Genomic DNA, 17906 nt, shown 5'->3' with positions numbered 1-17906 from the left:
TAAACGAGCTGAGCACGAACATAGGGTGTTGAGACAACTTAGCCTGAGTGAGCTCACATAAATAAACATAAATAGGTTTTAAGTGTAGTATATATCACAATAAGTAATCTGGTACCGTTGGATATAGTAGATGGCTCTCAAAATGGAGGTTGTAAAATCTTGCTGGTTTAACGCTTTAAAATGCGTGCCCATTTCATATAAACCAGCTTGTGTTTGGCTTGTCTAGCTTGAGGTCAGCTTGTAACCTGAATACTTTTTCATCGTAAACAAGACGAGCACCAACACCTTAGTGTTCAGTTTGTTCAGCTCATTTACCAGCCCTAGCACCCACTATATGCAAGAAAAGGCAAAAAGGTTAAGAACGTCTCCAGCATGGACATCAAATTCACTAAAATGGATGAACAGCAAAAAGGAAATCATTTAGAGGACTGTAAATTGTGAAGACCCAATCTCTCTCTCTCTCTCTCTCTCTCTCTCTCTCTCTGAGGCAAGCATGGACATCAAATTCGCTAAAATAGATGAACAGAATTCTCTTGGCATTTCAAATATGTAGTCGAGTCACAAAGCAGACACAGAAGCAAAAGAAGATTTACAAAGTTTATGTGCTTGGTTGGAAGATGAAATGTATTCTGTCCGGCTGAATCTTAATCATCACTAAAGCCAAGATCTGGACCGGTCTACCTTCATTCACCAGCAAAGAGCACTCATGAAGCCTACTTTTGTAAATGTTTTGTGGATTCTGTTGATCGATCTTTACTCTGAGAAAGTAGAAGGTCCTTCATTTCTTTGTAGCTACGAAGTTCTTCCAATGCATCAGCAGCCTTTCGCGACGCAAGAAACCCAGATGCTCCAATTTCACTAGAAGCTCCTCCATCAAACTGAGATCTAGATGCCTGAGAATAGTAGCTGCGGTCTTGGCGAAGAGGAGGTGCGGTCTTCAGCATGTGCACCAGCATGCCAACAGCAGCATCCTGAGACTTTCTTGCTGGCAGAAATGTCTGTGTTGGATCGGAAGTTTCCTTACCATCCCTGTGGAAAACATCACAAGGCATAACCGCGTAAACAACGCACAAGAATGTAACACCAACAAACACTCAGACAAGCTTGTCAACTATTTCATTTGCAACCAGTTGCTTTCGATCATAACCAGCAATTTACCACCCATGCAATGTTTATGCCAGCACATTGGACTAGAAAGACATACTAGCAGTTGCTATCATATGGATGCTATGCAACATGGGTACTTTAAAATGCTCAGAATACCAGTGTTAACACTGATACCTCATGGTGCTGGACCTGCTGGTGGACAGTACTTTAGAGTGCTGCCACATATAGACATACTATATAGCATGTAGGTCTCATGTTTCTATAAATATTTGTACATTTTCTTTCTATATTATAGTAGAGCTTCTCCTTTGCAGTAACTGTATCATGTAATTGTGTTTAAATATGCCAAGTGTTTATGTGTGCAATATACGTAACCTAGCCGCACTGTCATACCCTTCCTTTATAAAACACCCATATCATAACATTTGTCCTTGTATCACACCATGTCCTAACATGGATGCCAAAAAATCCAAAAATTAAGGATGTATCTCATGCTCGTGTCACAGGCCATTCAACATTAACAAACCCATAACAACCCAATGTTCAGCTTAAACTAAGAAACAAGAATGTTCTGTAACAAAAACCTCTCTCTCTCTCTCTCTCTCTCTCTCTCTCTCTCTCTCTCTCTCTCTCTCTCTCTCTCTCTCTCTCTCTCGTGCACATTCACTTGTTCTCTACCTTTCCCTTGCTTGCATTATGGCCAAGGCGGAAGCTATGGCACATGGATACAGCTGACGATATGGGATATGGGGATATGGCCATTTTTATGAAGTTTTCAATGTAACTAATATACAAGGGGATGCGGAATAGGAGTCAAAATGGAGTATCCATGTGACATAGGGTGGAAGGTTCTCTCAATCTGCCTAATGATAAAGTTTTGTGCTGTCACCTGGGTACGGGTACGGGTACGGGTACGGGTACGGGTACGGGTGCGGGTTCGGAGGGTACGACACGGCAATTCCAAAAAAATGTGGGTACGGGGACACGGCTAAATATATACTGAAAAATATATATTATATATCTGAAATATATATTATATATCTAAAATATATATTATATATTGAAAATATATAATATAATATAATATAATATAATATAATATAATATAGGACACAGCAAATGTTGTGTCCAAGTACCAGTACCCGTGTCAACACGGGTACAGCACCCTAAGTGCCATGTTGCAGTAACATAGGTTTTGTGATAGCCCTGATAGCACAGATCAAATGAAAGTGTGTGTTTGCCTATTATCGATAGCAACGAATTCTTAGTCTTGGTATGGTTGCAGTCTTCCAATGGATTCTTACTCTTGGTAAGGTTACAATCTTCCAATGGATTCTTAGTCTTGGTAAGGTCTGATGGAGTCTTAGTTTTGGTAAGGTTGCAATCTTGCTAAAGGTCCTTTAGCTAGAAGATCCACCAAATTTCAGAGAAAGACTGGTAAAAGGAAATGGTCAAAAATCTTGGGCATGTTTGCTTGACCCTTCAAAGGACCCTCATGACTGTCACAAGAGAATTCATGAGAATCAGAGTCATGAGCTCCACCCATGAATCATGACTGATAAAAAATCATATTTGATTCATTCTCTTACAGTGCCACATTTTCTCATGTTTTCAATGACGTGAGCAAAATGGGGTTTGTGAGATCCATTCTCTCACAAAAGTGAGAATGATTCTCACAAGGGGCCAAGCAAACATGCCCTTAGAATCTGAATACCAAAAAGATATGCATTAAGAGGATACAACTCGTGACCTTGTTAGAACTAAGGCTGCAAATGAGCCAAGATTGAGCATGGGCTGTTCAAGCTAGCTCAATAAAGATATGACAGGTTCAAGCTCATGCAGAGCTATTTGATAACAAAATATTTTTTCACTTTATTGTATAGGTGATGGATGGATTTGTTATTTTGTACCTGTCACTTCTTATTTGTGAGGCAACTGCCCTCAGCAATCACCATGTGTTATGTCGCAAAATGAATAACATAAGCATGTTCTAACCTATGTCACCGGGGTACAGGTACGGGTGTGTATACGAGTATGGGTACATAGGGTACGACATGGCAATTTCAAAAAATGAGGGTATGGGGACACGACTATATATATAAACAGAGAGAGAGAGAGAGAGAGAGAGATTGAGTTTGGGTCTAGATCAAGTGTGGATCTATATTAGGATCCACACTTGATCTAGTCCCACCTTTTTTAATAAAAAGGTGGGGCACGAAACCCTCCTTTTTTTCTTGCTCTTAGTTTGGGTCTAGATCAAGTGTGGATCTACATTAGGGTCTACACTTGATTCAGACCCACATTTTTTAATAAAAAGGTGGGGGCACGAAACCCTCTCTCTCTCTCTCTCTCTCTGGCAGATTGGAAGGAGAAGAAGAAGAGGAGAAGGTCCAACCCAGAGTTACCAGTCGAGGAAGCGGGAGCAGGAAGTGATACGGGAAGCGGGAGCGGGAAGCATGGGACTACTTAGAAGAAAATTCCGAACCGTCTCGGAAGCGACCTAGGAAGCGAACCGGAAGCAACCTAGGAAGCGAACCAGAAGCGAGGGGGGAAGCGAAAAAAATAGAAAAAAGGGAGAAGCGTGGGGGAAGCGCGAGGGAAGTGTGGGGGAAGTGTGCTTTCCATAAATGGGAAACGTGTTTCCCATAAAAGGGAAGTGCGCTTCCCATAAAAGGGAAGCGCGCTTCCCAAAAAAGGGGGACGCTTCCCCTCACTCTTCGGAAGCACGACGTTTCGCGCTTCTGAAGCGTGCTTCCCCTTTTACCTAGGTGCTTCCGGTAACTCAAGTCCAACCCAATGTTGTCAGTATCGGCCTGTATCGGCTGATACGTATCGTAAAATCGATACACATCACCCCTAAATCGGCTATTTTTTAATAAATATAAAAAATACTAAAATTTATTTTTTAAATATTTTTTTAATGGTTTTAACAAGTGTCACGTTCTGATCGACACGTAATGTTTTATTATTATTATTTGGCTGATACAAAATGATTCACTTGAGTATCGATATCGGCCGACACAGCTAAATCGTTGGGCTATATCACAGGGATTCGGCTAGCAGGGTGCCGCACCCACATCGACGCGACGCGGATGCGGGTGCGGCACCGGGTGCGGTCAACCCGAACCTGGGTGCGTTGACCGCACACAAGATCATTTCGGTCCTTTTTTTAAATTTTTTTTTTTTTAAAAAAAATTGCCTTGTGAAATGGGCTACGGAATTTTTAAAAAAAAAAAATCTGCTGACAATTGCTGCTCTTGTTTTATAAAGGGGCACTTTTAAAACCATCTAGATCCTTCTTTTTCGTAAAGGATTTTCTCTCTCCATAATAAATGATAATGATGGTGGTAGCCTTGCTGGCTATTAGTATTCATTGTTCTCCTGACGAGATGTAGCCTTGTGTAGAATAAAAACTATTAGTATCTTGGTGCTCCAGCTGTAGCCTTGTGTAGACCTCTCTTTTTCACATGTCAAATCCAATAAATTTCTTTTAGCTGTCATCTATGTGCAGCTGTATATAAAATGAAATTTGAAAAATCCTATGGCGTGGCAGTGGAATCGTAGGCCTCATGAAGACTCTCTCTCCAACAAACCACATCAAACCTTGTGCTTATATTTTTTTTCGTGAAGACCAGGGAGTTTCAGACATGATTGAATCATGACAATCAGCAAAACGCAGCAGGCTGGGATTGCCAATCCTTTCGTTTCATCAATTTTGTCTCGTTACCTCAAAGTACACACCAAGCAGAACGTGGGTAACGAGTCTTCAAACAAACACACACCAACAAAAAAAATTGGACTCCCGACCCGCGCCGGGGGAACCCCCGACCCCCTTTTATATATATATATATATATATATATATATATATATATATATATATATATATTATTTATTTACATTTTTGCCCATGTCGCACCCCCGCACCCGGGTTTTTTGGAAGTGCTGAATCCCCGCACCCGCACCCGCACCCATGTGACATAGTCGTTGGGCAAACGATTCAAGGTTGATACCAATACTGACAACATTGGTCCAACCCAGGGTTACCGGAAGCACCATAGGACCTTGGGAAGCCGGCTTTCCCGAAGTGCATTTCGGAAGCGTGAAACGTGACGCTTCCGAAATGTGCTGGAAAGCGACAAAAAAAATTGCGAAGCACGCTTCCCATTTAGGGGAAGTGCCCCCCATTAATGGGAAGCTCGCTTCCCCCTTGTTTCCCCTTCTTTTTTCTTTCTTTTTTTTTGTTTTTTCTTCTTTTTTTCCTTTTTTTGCTTTCCCCTCGCTTCCTAGGTCACTGCTCGCTTCTCCGACTAGCAACTAAGAAAGTGCCTCGATTCCGCTTTCCGAATCACTTCCCGTTCCCACTTCCCTGAGTAGCAACTTTGGTCTAACCCTTCCTCATCCTCTTTCTCTTTCATCTTATTCCCTCCCCTCCTCCTCTTTCTTCTTCTTCTTCTTCTTCTTCTTCTTCTTCTTCTTCTTCCCTGCACCTGTTTTTTGTTTTTTTGTTTTCTTGAGGTTCGGGTGGCATACACGCACTGCGTCAGGTACCCGTACCCATGTTGACATGGGTACGGCAGCGAAATTGCCATGTCACGGTAACATAGGTTCTAACTTTTTATTCACAACCGTATATGAGATAAACAAGCTTATCAGGCTCCTAGAGCTTAAGCGCAGTTGTATTACTAAACAAGCCTTTTAGTTAACCATGAACTTGGCTCATTACCAAATGAACAACTTGAGCCGGAGCTTCTAGTTGAGAACAAACTTTTTGCCACACCTACACATCCATGGCCATGTTGAGAAAGCAATCCAAGGAAGAGCAAGGCCACTCCATTTGCCAGTAACTGCAAGAGAATTGCAGATTTACTTTACTAGATCATTTCATCACTTATGCCCAATATTCAGTTGCTTTATGATCCCAGCATTTAGCTGTGATGCCATCCTGACACTTGGGATTGACGTTGTTGCTCCAAACCCATGATTACCCTTTTTTATGCACTCTAACAAATTATCAAAGTACAACATCATCCCTGACTGCAGGATCACAGGCTCAACTCATTCATTGTAATCAATATATCAAACTACCAACCAAAATACTGGTTTTGCTGTCTCACCAGATGCTCATGTCAAAAGTCAAAGTTTCAGGTGAACCTGTTACATAAACCCTCATGTGTAAACAACTGTTCCATCCACTGCATACTTTACTCTTATGACCGATAGGGTTTAATGTTCCCAGTCCCTGAAACTTCTGAATGCCTCACCATTTCTAGGGTCTCTACAAGGGTGTCTCATGGGCTTAGGTTGGCCATAGATTTCCTTTACAAAGATCACGAAGTAACATTTTTATGTTGCACAATTGGCTCTGCCTTTCATGATCAGAGTTCAAGGTGTAACAGTATCAAACTATTTCATTGGTCAATTGCACCATATATATCACTTCAACTGCCACCATTGTGCTCATTCCCTCTTCATGTTTTCCTCCTTCGCTGAAGTCTCATATAAGTACCGACACTCTTGTCTTGGTTTTGTTCTATGATTAATAAGCCCTATAACAAGGCAACAAGCATGTCAAAGTCTACTGTTACTTTGTTCAATGGCAATTTCAAGTACTATGCAGCTTCGGCTCCTTCCATCAAGTCTCCATAGCATTAGCATTACAGTCATTCCTAAGATACAGGTCATGTTTTTCTTTCAAAAAACATAAAGACAAAAGAAACCCAATATGTGAATGGTGCACTTCTTAAACCTCTTGCACAGCTTTCTTGATGATGTAAATGAATTACACTTACTAGATCCAAACCTGAACTATCTGTTAGTTTGTACCATAAGGCTGTATTTGTTAATGATCATTGTCCATTCTCAAAGGCCTAACTGAGAATACAGATGTTTTGAGAATATCACGAATTTAACAGTTTTTCTTAAACGGCCAATAAATCATAATAAATTGTGATATCTTCAATTGAGTAAACATTTTTTCTATTCTTCGTCTCTTTTATATTTTAAAAACTTCCTAACTATTTCTTTATATTTTCTTAAAAAACGAACTACTAAAGCCTATTATCTCTTATTTGTTCTACTTTTCTTTATTTTTTTAAAATTTTATTAAAACTTCAGAGATTTTCTCAAGTGAAAACGCTTTAAAGAAAACAAGAAACTGCTGAGAACAGTACTGGTGACTGTGGCCTTAAGTAATTTTCTTTGATGAAATGAGTTTCACTTCAACAACTTTAAATTGGTAAGTGAACACCTCTGATGCCTTGGAAATGGAAGCACTATTTCAATTAGGGGTGTACAATGTGCGAAGTAGCTAGAAATCACGCTCAGTTCAAGCCCCCTCTATAAAATGAGCCAAGCCCGTGCTTAAGCATAAGCTCAATTCGATAAACGGGCCCGAGCACAAACACCATTTTAAGCTCATTTATGTGGGGTAGGAGATAGCTTCCATTTTTAAGAAGAAAAGGGGCCAACTAGTTTCCTATTCTAAAGAAATGATGAGGGTAAAAAAGAACAAGCAGTTTCCTATTTTTGCGATTTTCTACATATTTTAAGTTTACCTTTCATTACAAAGTATTTTCATAAATAGTACATTTCAACCCATGATCTTAGGTATCTAAATATGCAAAAAAAATGGGTGAATAGTCAAATATTGTGATACGACAATATTAAAATATATTATCGTAATATTAAATGTATCCAATCATAGCCTTGTATTAGCAAGAAAAACATCAACTGGAAAGTTTTCATAACATGCCATCAACACAAGAAAATGAACAAAATAAAAGACAACAAACTGGGATTAAATAAAATCCAAAACTACTAATTGAAAACTACCTTGCACCCTATGTTCTTCCACTAATGAATCTGCTATCTTAGAAGCTACAGGTTCAAAACTACTAATGCGCTCGCCTAGAATAAGTTTAGAAAATGTTCATATAAATGGTACCAGAAAAGATATTGCACGGTTCCACTGTACTACTATAATATAACATACTTTTAGATCTATAGACGCCAACCCATGCAGAAATTGGAGACCTTAGAAAAAAGGAATCTGCATAGTGAAATAATAAAGCCAAGGGGAAAACAAAAATAAAGAGAACAGACTAGCCTACTACTATCCACAACTAAAGTCACCAAGGCAACTACCAAAGCTTAGCTCCACAGTGCTTGGTGCATGACCAACATTTGTCAAAGCACCAACAGAGCCAAACCAAGCCTTAGGTCCATAGTGCTTGGTGTATAACTAACATCTGGAAAAGCATGATCAAGCAAAAAAATACCAAAATAAATGTAAAACAAAAGAAGCAGCTTAAGAAAGAAAAAAGGAAATAAATATGAATCAGTCATCTATGTCACAATGATACTCCAATGTGTTCCCTGGGTCGTGTCCCCTTGCATACTATTCTATTGGACAATTACACAAAAGTATTTTTTGCCTTGCCCTTTCAGCCATATCTGTGTGACAGAAGTCGTGAGGAAGAACTTTTCACAATATTCAGGCAATGACACAACAATACCAGGAAGTCATCAGGGAACAAGAGGATGATGAAAAATGAACAGAAATATCAACGAGAATAGCAGGATATCAATTAAATATGATTTCTCATGATTTCCATGATCTAAGACCAATAAGAGAAATGAAAACAGAAAGAACCAGAGTAATATCTCTGAGCTATACAAGATGTTATCTCCTCAAAGGGGCTTACATAAGATAAACAAGAAGCCAATAAAAAACAGAAGTTTCTTGCAGTCACCATAAGCTATGTCACCAAAGGTCACAGGTACATAGAGTTAATCCACCAACCAGGTTTATATAGCATATCTGATATTCTAGGGTCATGTATTGTTACCTAGAGAACTGGAGAAACCAGTTTACCGTTTGGGTTATGGATCTACATGCACACACACATGCACACAGAGGACAAGTCTCTGGGAAACATTTGCAAAACATATCAATTAATGGTATCTCACATGTTCACGTGTTTGTCAAGCAGATCAAGCCATAAGGATGGGTTTAGCACAGAGTTACCAGAAGCTTCATAGATGGCTGGGAAGCGCGCTTCCCCGAAACTCGCTTGGGAAGCGTGAAACTCCTTGATTCTGAAACTTGATAGGAATCTTGATTCTCTCATGCTTCATCTATGCTTCTGAAGCATTTCTTCCTTGCTTTCCTACATGATTCCTAAACGCTTCTCTCACGCTTCTTTCTATGTTTTCCATATGCTTCCTTTCACGCTTCCCCCTCACTTCTCATGTAATTTCTTTAAATTGGCAACCATCATTTTTAGATTTTGAGAAGAATTTAATTCTTACACTACAAAATCACAAAATTTAAGAATAATCATTTTTATTTTAGTTTTTATTTCTTTCTCCTTTGTTTTGTATTTTACTTCCCATTTGATCTCACATCACTTCCGCTTTTATTTCTATTCCGCTTTTTAAATTGATTCCTCGCTTCCCACTTCTTATAAATTTTAAAATATCTCGCTTCTCACTTCCACTTCTCATTTTGTTTTCTGCTTCGGCTTCCTAGTCTGGTAACCTTGGTTTAGCATGGTCCATTTAGCACAAGCCATGTTTTATGTGTAATATGTTGAATGTGAAAAGTTTTTGTTTATAAATACATTTGGTCCAATTTGAATATCCATATTAACCTACTTTACATTATATTTAATGCTTAAATGTATTGTTTCAAAGTAAACCAACCATGATAATCCCACCAGGTGCAGTCAGATTTACTCAAACTGCACAAGCAGTGAGATTTTACTCATTGATACCAATTTCTCCTTCACACGCACACAAACATTATGATGTACATACAAAAACACATACACATGCATGCTTTTGTGCATTTGAATCTCATGTATCCACTGAATCTCCCACTCACATATTAAGTCTCATAACATAACATACACAGAACATGCAATTACATGCGCCACCACATCTGTGATTTTCCAAATTCGTGTATGTGGGTGAATCACAGATCACAAAGCGAGACATGAATGGAGAAGCACCAGAGAGAGATTATTCAGGATGCTAGGCCTGGTCCATCAGACTCAGGTCCCACAACTTATAGAAGAGCATGTGTCGATGGGGCCAATGCAAATAAACAAAAATAACAACACTAAAAAATCATGTCAAAATTCAACACTGAGCAAAAATAAGCACAGCAGTGGCAAAGCTAGGAACGAGGACTACCTTGATTGAGAATCTGTTGTATCAACATCATCTACAGCAAAGGGATATGAAAAGTCGCAATCATCTAAATCATCTTGGAAAGAGACCCTGCTTGAGCTCCTTGAAAATCCAACACGTGGTGAGCTGCTAGAAGACACCAATCCTGAGAATCTGCCAGAATCATCTCTGCCATCTTTGAACACCTGAGGGAGACAATCAAGCACAAGTTCAAGGAAATGGTTTATGAACAAAGCCTTATTTCACAATAAGATTCAGAGTAGCATTACCTTGTGACTAGAGTATATCTGCAAGTTTGAAATGCCTTGGTAACATTCTCCTGGTTTAACAGCGTCTAGCTTCCTGAAGCTTCTATTTTCGGATGAGTATTCCTGATATCCTGAAATATTGCTAACGGGAGCTCTACAACTATCATCCTGAGCAAAGCTGTCAGGCTTTGAGAATCTAGGGGATAGAGGTGGTAGAGAAAGCCTGTTAGAATCAAAGGAACCTGAAGTTGGATATCCTGAATTCCGACTAGTAATTAGCTGAGGAATGCTGACAGGAGAACTTTCTAAATGTGGACGAAATAACAACAGATTACGACCAGATGAATTGGTTGGTGGAGATGGTGAAGAAGATGGTGAAAATGGAGGTGAGGGCCAGTACTCATCCAAGTTTATACCCTTCTTATGAACTGAGAACCTAGAACTCAATGATGAAGATCGTGGAACATTTGTTTGTGAGCTTATAGAAGGGGAATTATCTATAAGAAAATGGTTACGAGATTTGTTTCGATGCATGTTGAGATTCGAAGGTGAAGCATTAGCATCTGGAAAGGTAGGAGATGGTGAGGGCGGTGTACCAAAGGGACGTGATGGAGGTGAGCTGGCCTGGACATAAGAAGTAACTCTATTAAGACCACTTGTCCAACTATGAGGCCTCTCAAATGGGATAGAAGAAGGTGGCCCAAACTGTTGTAGTGGAAAAGAAGTGGCACGAACACCTCTATCTACAGATCGAGCAGGTGATCCAGATGGGAATATCTTCAAAGGATCAGCAGCAGGGCTACCAACATAGTCTACAATTATCTGTGGCGCTAACATTGTGGAGGTCTCAAGGTTCAGATCTGACAGAGTTGCACGATATGATACAGACAGACAAAGTGATCCAAATGGGGTCTCTACAGGGGTGAAACTGAACTGCTGCATCAACTCATCCTCTGTGCGGGAGAAAGGTTCACAGAAGGATGAAATTTTATAGCTAACAATGAAGTTGTTGGTATGGTTTGCGGAGTTAAGCATTCGAAAAAGTCGATAGGCAGGCAAGAGCCTTAAAGTTGCATAAAGTGAGCGCACATTTATCGTCAATCTCTTGTACATCCTCTTAATGACAGGATGTCCATCAACAGAATGTGTAAACGTTTGTGGTGAACCAACTTCAACCCCTCCAGTATTATTCTGAACCTTTCCACTGCTATCATCATACTTGGCATTCCCACCACCTGCCCATGGTTTACTTGATGGAAAATCCTTACTACTTCCTTTAAGAGATTCACACTGAAGAAACCATCTTTCTATAACTGTTTGTTTGCTTGTTCTCAATATATAGTCACCTCCAGTAACCCCTCTTTGAGATGAAGAACCCATTGAATTCTGCTTAAACAACTGCCCAACACCCAAAACAGAGCCTTCCCCTTCTGAGCCAGCTCCCTCAACAAGAATCACATCAAGTACCAGGGGACCTCCAACGTTCTTATACGAAACATTCATGCACTCGACAGCCGTCGGACAATCTCCAATTGCCAAACTGAACCATTTATCCCTCCGCTTAGCACGAGAAATGCTGGATGAGCTCGACCCATTATGGCCGATGCTCTGATTCTGAGAATGCAAACAGGGGATCCTTGACTCCAATATTATCTGCAGGCTCTTCGAGTAAAACTCCGAAATGATCTGCTCTGCTTTTGCAGCCTCAGAGTTTGCCATGTCATGCAAAGCCACAATTATGATTAACTAAAACTCATGAATCGTACAAGCCTTATGATGAATGGGAATATTTGATGTCTCAACTGTGAAATAGGTGAACCCCGAATCAGGGCATGTAAATCCAAAATCCCCCAATTTGACTTCAAATCAATCAAAATGTTCTATGTCAAGTTGACAAGCTCTAAAAAATCCACTAGAATTCTACCAATACAAATCCCAACAGGATTACCATCTCTACATTCATTGAATCTCGTATCAGTATCTCTGACTAAATAATTCCAGATTATTGCCAATTGCTGTTTTGATTGTGTACAGATTCAGCAGAAAACAAAGAATTCAAAAGCCGAAAACCACTTGTTAGAGATTCAAAAAAAAAATCAAAACACAAAAAAAAAAACAGAAAAGCAAAAGATCAAGCACTCACTGTGATCGAGAACCACAGAATCTGAACAATTGAAAATAAGTCAAGGCAATCCTTAATCAGCATAAACCAAATCCCCAGAGGAAACAGAGCAAAGCCTCCAGATAAGCCACAAATTCGCAGGAAAAAAGAAAAAAAACTGAAGTTCAAATTTTCCGATCAAACCTAAGAATCCAAATACAAAAAAAAACAATCGGATTACCAAAGCAAAGAAAAGGAAGTCAAATTCCGAAGGAATCGAGAAAACCGCTGTTATCATACCTTGAGGAAAAAGAATGCCGAAGAAATACGAAATAGCAGGGAAAAAACCGGCGAAAAAGAGGATCGGGCAATCGGATTGATCAGAAAACCCGGAGATCGTGGTCGGAAAACGGCGACACTGCCGCCGGAGCTGGCGGCTTCCGGCCCGCCATCGCCCCCTGCTTCGCGCCGAGAAGGGACGTCCGGCGAACGGAATCCGAGTCCCCCACGTCTCTCATCTCACCGGATTAACGCCCCAATAATTTAACCCAAACCGAAACCCGAGATTAGCAGATAATCCGAGCTCATTGGCCACTCTCCCTTCTTAAACGTTTCCTCAGTTTGGCTTGAACGTCTCCACCTATGCATTTATACCCTCAGGGACGAGAGGTGGGCTCCGTGTTGGGACTGACGTCACGTTCGCCCGTGCGAGTCACGCCATTCGCTACCCACACGCTTTCTGGGAGGAGAGTGCACGCTTTGTTGACACGTGTTCCTTGGTTGGTAGCACGATCGAGGGGCTACGACCCCGGGATTAAGGGTGGGCATCGGCCTGCCCGGCCCGTCAACGATGGGCCGGGCCAAAGGCCCGGTTTCGGCTGGCCCATTGGAAAAAAGCCGCTAGTGTGCCTAATCTATCCGGGTCTGGCCTATTATATAATATATATTATATTATATATGATATAATATATAATATTTATATAATATATTACATTAGGTATATTATATATAATGTTATATAATATATATATAAGATATATATACACGCTCTGAGCCAGTCCAGAGGCTACGCCAATAGTCCGACCACGGGTTGTGCCAAAAGCCGGCCCACGAGCTGCCCTGCCGGATGCCTACCTGGATTGTGGATTGTGGGTTGTGGGTTGTGGGTTGTGGGTTTTTGTGGAATTGATTTAATTATCCTTTTTTAGTTTAGTGTTTTTGGAAATAGAAATCTTTGTGGGACGGGTCCATTAATGTATTAAGTATATTGTGTTATATATAATGTATGTAAGATATATATACATGGGCTGAGCCAGTCCAGGGGCTACGCCAAAAGTCTGACCCGCGGGTTATGCTAAAAGCCGGCCCACGAGCTGCCCGGCCGGATGCCTACCCCTACCCTGGATTGGGGGTTGTGGGTTTTTGTGGAATTAATTTAATTATCCTTCTTTAATTTAGTTTTTTTTTTAAATGGAAATCTTTGTGGGTCGGGTTTCATTAATGTAGATCGGTTTCTGGTCCCACTAATGGTTTGGCTCTATGTCACAAAGACACGTGGGCAAGAGGACGCATGATGCTGATTCGACTCAAAGGTACGAAAACCTTTGAGATATAGTATATGAGGGCTCGGAACTTTTTAAATCTTTTAATCAAATCAAAACTCTTTTTTCGATGTTTTAATATTAAAAATGCATTTTATTGAAATAACATAGAAAAACATTAAATAATATTAAAAAATATTAAAAAATGTACCATACATGTCAGTGTCTGTGTGTACGCGTTAGCTAGTGTCAACACGGACACGCCACCAAAATGGCATGTCCATGTGACATAGATACTGCTTCAATGAACGTATCCATTTAGGTGCCACGCGGATAATACAATTTATTTTCACAGCGTGTCCTATAACAAAATTTTCAAATACCCCTCAAACTTTTCGGTCTAATTTATGTGCACACCAAAAGTTTGAGAGTTAAAAAAAAATTAAATAAAGTTTTTATTTGGGTTAATCAAATTTCTCCAATCTTGGTTTGTCTTTGAGTTAACACTAACCCTTGCATGAAGTTATCATTTTGCCCCAGGTGAATAGACTTAAAAGTCCAAACAAAATTTGACCCAAGTGCATAGGGTTGTAAACCCAATGTATTCAACATGTAAAAAAGTTTAGTGTTCACAAAGATACTTAAGTTATTGACCTTACATAAACCAAGACACAAGCCATTTTGTATTTATGGTACGTGTCCACCAGGATCACACTGCACACAACGAGCAGTTTCAACATGAAAAGAGGCAGTGAAATGGTAATGCGCACGCGCGCGCATGCACACACACACATATATATATATGTGTGTGTGTGTGCGTGTGTGTGTGAGAGAGAGAGAGAGAGATCTACTCTTGCAGTATTCATAATTTAATTACTCTTATTACAAATGAAAGGAGAGGATTAAATTGAAACTATAAGTCAAAAACTTAAAACTTCAAGTGGAGTGAATGCAGTAGAAGAGTTAGCTCTTGCAAAGGTTAAAATCTATGGGCTTGAAGCAAAGGAGATCATTCTACATATCTAGAAAGAACTTCTACCAACTCAGGCAAAACAGCTATCTACTAAGGATAAAGAGCAAAAGCACAAGGGAAAGATATGTATCATTCACAAGAATCACAAACACTAGATTTTTCATAGTTCGGATTGGATTCATGAACAATTAATTGCTTTTTAGATACTCTTATAATTTATATATACTTTTGTTGTAATTGAATGGCAGGCTCAAACTTGTATACTCATGTTTATATATACTTTTGTTTCAATATTTGAATGTATATATTGTGATTACGTAGATTTATATACCGTGTCTTTGTTTATGAATGTATTCATAGGTTTATTTTTATAAATGTATGTATCATTTATAACATGTTTTTGTGAATGTATATATAAATTGTAACAAGTTTTTTATATTGTGAATGTATGACATGAATATATATATATATATATATATATATATATATATATATATATAAATAACAGGTATTTAAATTATTTTTGAATGATGATATGATTTGTATCAAAGTATGCAAAAATGAGGACATTCACCCAATCCGCTATTTATATTATCAATTGGACGATATTCGCACATTAGAGTATGTAAACCTCATGACATTTGCATGCTCTAATATAAACCATATCAATTGGATGACATTAGCACATGAGTGTGCAAAACTAAGTACATTTTGCATTTTCTGATATTAACCTTATAAATTGGATGATATTTGCACATCAAAGTGTGTGAACCTTATAACATTCACATGCTTTGGTATTAACCATATCAATTAGACAATATTCGTGAAGGTATGAATGTTTTCAACATCTAATTGCCAAATTCAGAAACAAATTTATGGACCTCATGATCATGACAGGGTTGCAAAGGTCGGCACGTTCACAATAAGTATTTGTGAACTTTATCTTGTATTTGCAAACGTCAGTGTTCAATTTGTGTATGTATACTTAAAGGAGATCTGCATGCAATGAACGTGTAAAGGTCCTCTGTTTTGCAAATATGTGATGTCAATTCGTGGACTTCGTGATCATGACAGAGCTGCAAAGTCCTAAAAAAGTCAAGAATCAAAGATTTTGGATATGCAAATTGATAGGCATTCCAAAAAACGCACTATTTTACAAGGACAATATGATCATTTTTTGTATTATTATTTACTAATCTTAAAAATATTGCCATATATAAAACACAAAAGATATAAAAATGTATAAATATAATATAAATATAAATAATATAAAAATGGCAATATTTTTAAATTTGTAATATCACAATAAAAATGTGATATAATCAAAATATTGTCCATTTTGAATTTATCTCTTTATTTGGTATTATATCAGCCTTTGAAATAATTCTAGATATTTTCAAAATATCGATAAATTTGTGACATGGACATAAACTAAATTAATACAATAGGTTGCCCGCTTTAGTCGGACAAAAAAAAACATAATTTTCAGAATAACATAGAAATGATGCTTAGACTAACATGCTGCCATTTATAGAAAAGAAGCACGTATTTGCTGGATTAATACGAAGATGAAAAGGTATTTAGGCAGTGTGACAAATATAGCAAGATTTGTGACAAATATCATGAGAAATTCCTGAATGTTTTAGACGATAATTTCTCGTGATATTGTCAAAATAGCATGATTTTTTCGTAAAGCCATCAATATCGCATTTTAAGCATAATATTTATGTTTTTAACGGCTATTTGTCACGAAGAAACCTATGTTTTTATTTCTAAATATTTTTTATTGGTATTATTTCCTAAAATTTATTTTTTAATTAATTAATTTATTGTTGCCTATATTTTGCCAAAAAATAAGTTTTTTCAAAACTATTTTTTTATGACATTTACATAGAGAAACCACCTCCAACATCATAGACCTAGCTGAGCTGGCTTTACCTGCCATACTTATAGTTGTTGTCCTCGCAGCGTAAAACTTTGTGGGCTCACCCCTTGCCTCCCGGCAGCGTAACAATGCTTTTTTCAAAAACCTTTGGCTGCCAATATTTTGATGTTCTAAACTTTTGCCTATTATAAGGGAAAAGAAGATTTGTTAGTTACATGTGGTTGTCTACAATTTTTGGGTTTTTATTTTTCAAACGAGATGGTTGCCCAATCATTTTGGTACTTGTGACATAAACATGCACTCATTAGTAGGGGTGGACATCGAGCCGACTAGAGATGGCCATGCCCGTTTACTGATGGGTTGGGTTTTGGCCTGGTTCTTAATGGACTCGGGTTTGAAGCGCAGCTCATGATTGTTATCATTGCAAAATTTTACTTTTGCAAGTCAAATTGACCTTTTGAAAAAGTTTCAAAATAACTCGCCTCTGTTTTGAAAATATGGAAAAATTGAGAGATTGGGACTCGCCTGTCGGTACGAGGTTCAACCGTTTCTAGTGCAATAACCAGGGGTAATCAAACCAATGATCAATCTGATGCTTTGTTTTGCTCAACTTGTCTAAATTGATGTTTTATTCATAAATACACGAAGAATCAGGCATGTGCTATGAACTTTGAAAATACAGCTTGAAAACATGATGTATGCTTCGAATACTTGAGGATTCTTGGAAAAAGATGATTTGAAAAATCATGAATCAGGGTTGGGAAAACACTTTTGAAGATAAGGAAAATCAATTTTTGAAGGAAAAGAAGTCCTGATGTTTTGAAAAAAAATCGATTTTGGAAGAAAACTTGGGTAACT

At 38.6% G+C, this 17906-nt stretch overlaps 1 protein-coding gene across 2 annotated transcripts; it reads right to left on the bottom strand.

The window, feature by feature from the left end:
- Positions 1–519: 519 nt before the first annotated feature.
- On the bottom strand, positions 520–13272 carry LOC149842752 (autophagy-related protein 13a-like). 2 transcript variants are annotated; one of them, XM_089999402.1, is made up of 5 exons: positions 12950–13272; positions 12692–12853; positions 10570–12563; positions 10304–10485; positions 520–1029 (listed from the first exon to the last, which is right to left on the bottom strand). In XM_089999402.1, exons 3-5 carry the CDS (start codon positions 12265–12267, stop codon positions 714–716), a joined length of 2196 nt encoding a protein of 731 aa, XP_089855528.1. In that variant the 5' UTR covers positions 12268–12563; positions 12692–12853; positions 12950–13272; the 3' UTR covers positions 520–713. The 2 variants fall into 2 exon arrangements, with proteins under 2 accessions (XP_089855528.1, XP_089855529.1); XM_089999403.1 differs by having other exon boundaries at positions 12692–12786; positions 12950–13267.
- Between the last annotated feature and the right edge of the window lie 4634 nt (positions 13273–17906).

This window comes from Nuphar pumila, chromosome 3, assembly GCF_984573655.1.
Source record: "Nuphar pumila chromosome 3, dmNupPumi1.hap1.1, whole genome shotgun sequence".
Lineage (NCBI taxonomy): Eukaryota > Viridiplantae > Streptophyta > Magnoliopsida > Nymphaeales > Nymphaeaceae > Nuphar > Nuphar pumila.
Note: the sequence above shows the minus strand (reverse complement) of the source record. Positions and strands in the feature narration are given on the sequence as shown.

Bases quoted from the DNA above. Each gene is read 5' to 3' on its own strand.
- LOC149842752 (XM_089999402.1), bottom strand. From the start codon at position 12,267: ATGGCAAACTCTGAGGCTGCAAAAGCAGAGCAGATCATTTCGGAGTTT. The intron at 10,486-10,569 runs GTAATGCTACTC...TGTCTCCCTCAG, and splicing joins AGATATACTCTAGTCACAAG to GTGTTCAAAGATGGCAGAGA. The intron at 1,030-10,303 runs GTAGTCCTCGTT...TGTTTTCCACAG, and splicing joins ACAACAGATTCTCAATCAAG to GGATGGTAAGGAAACTTCCG.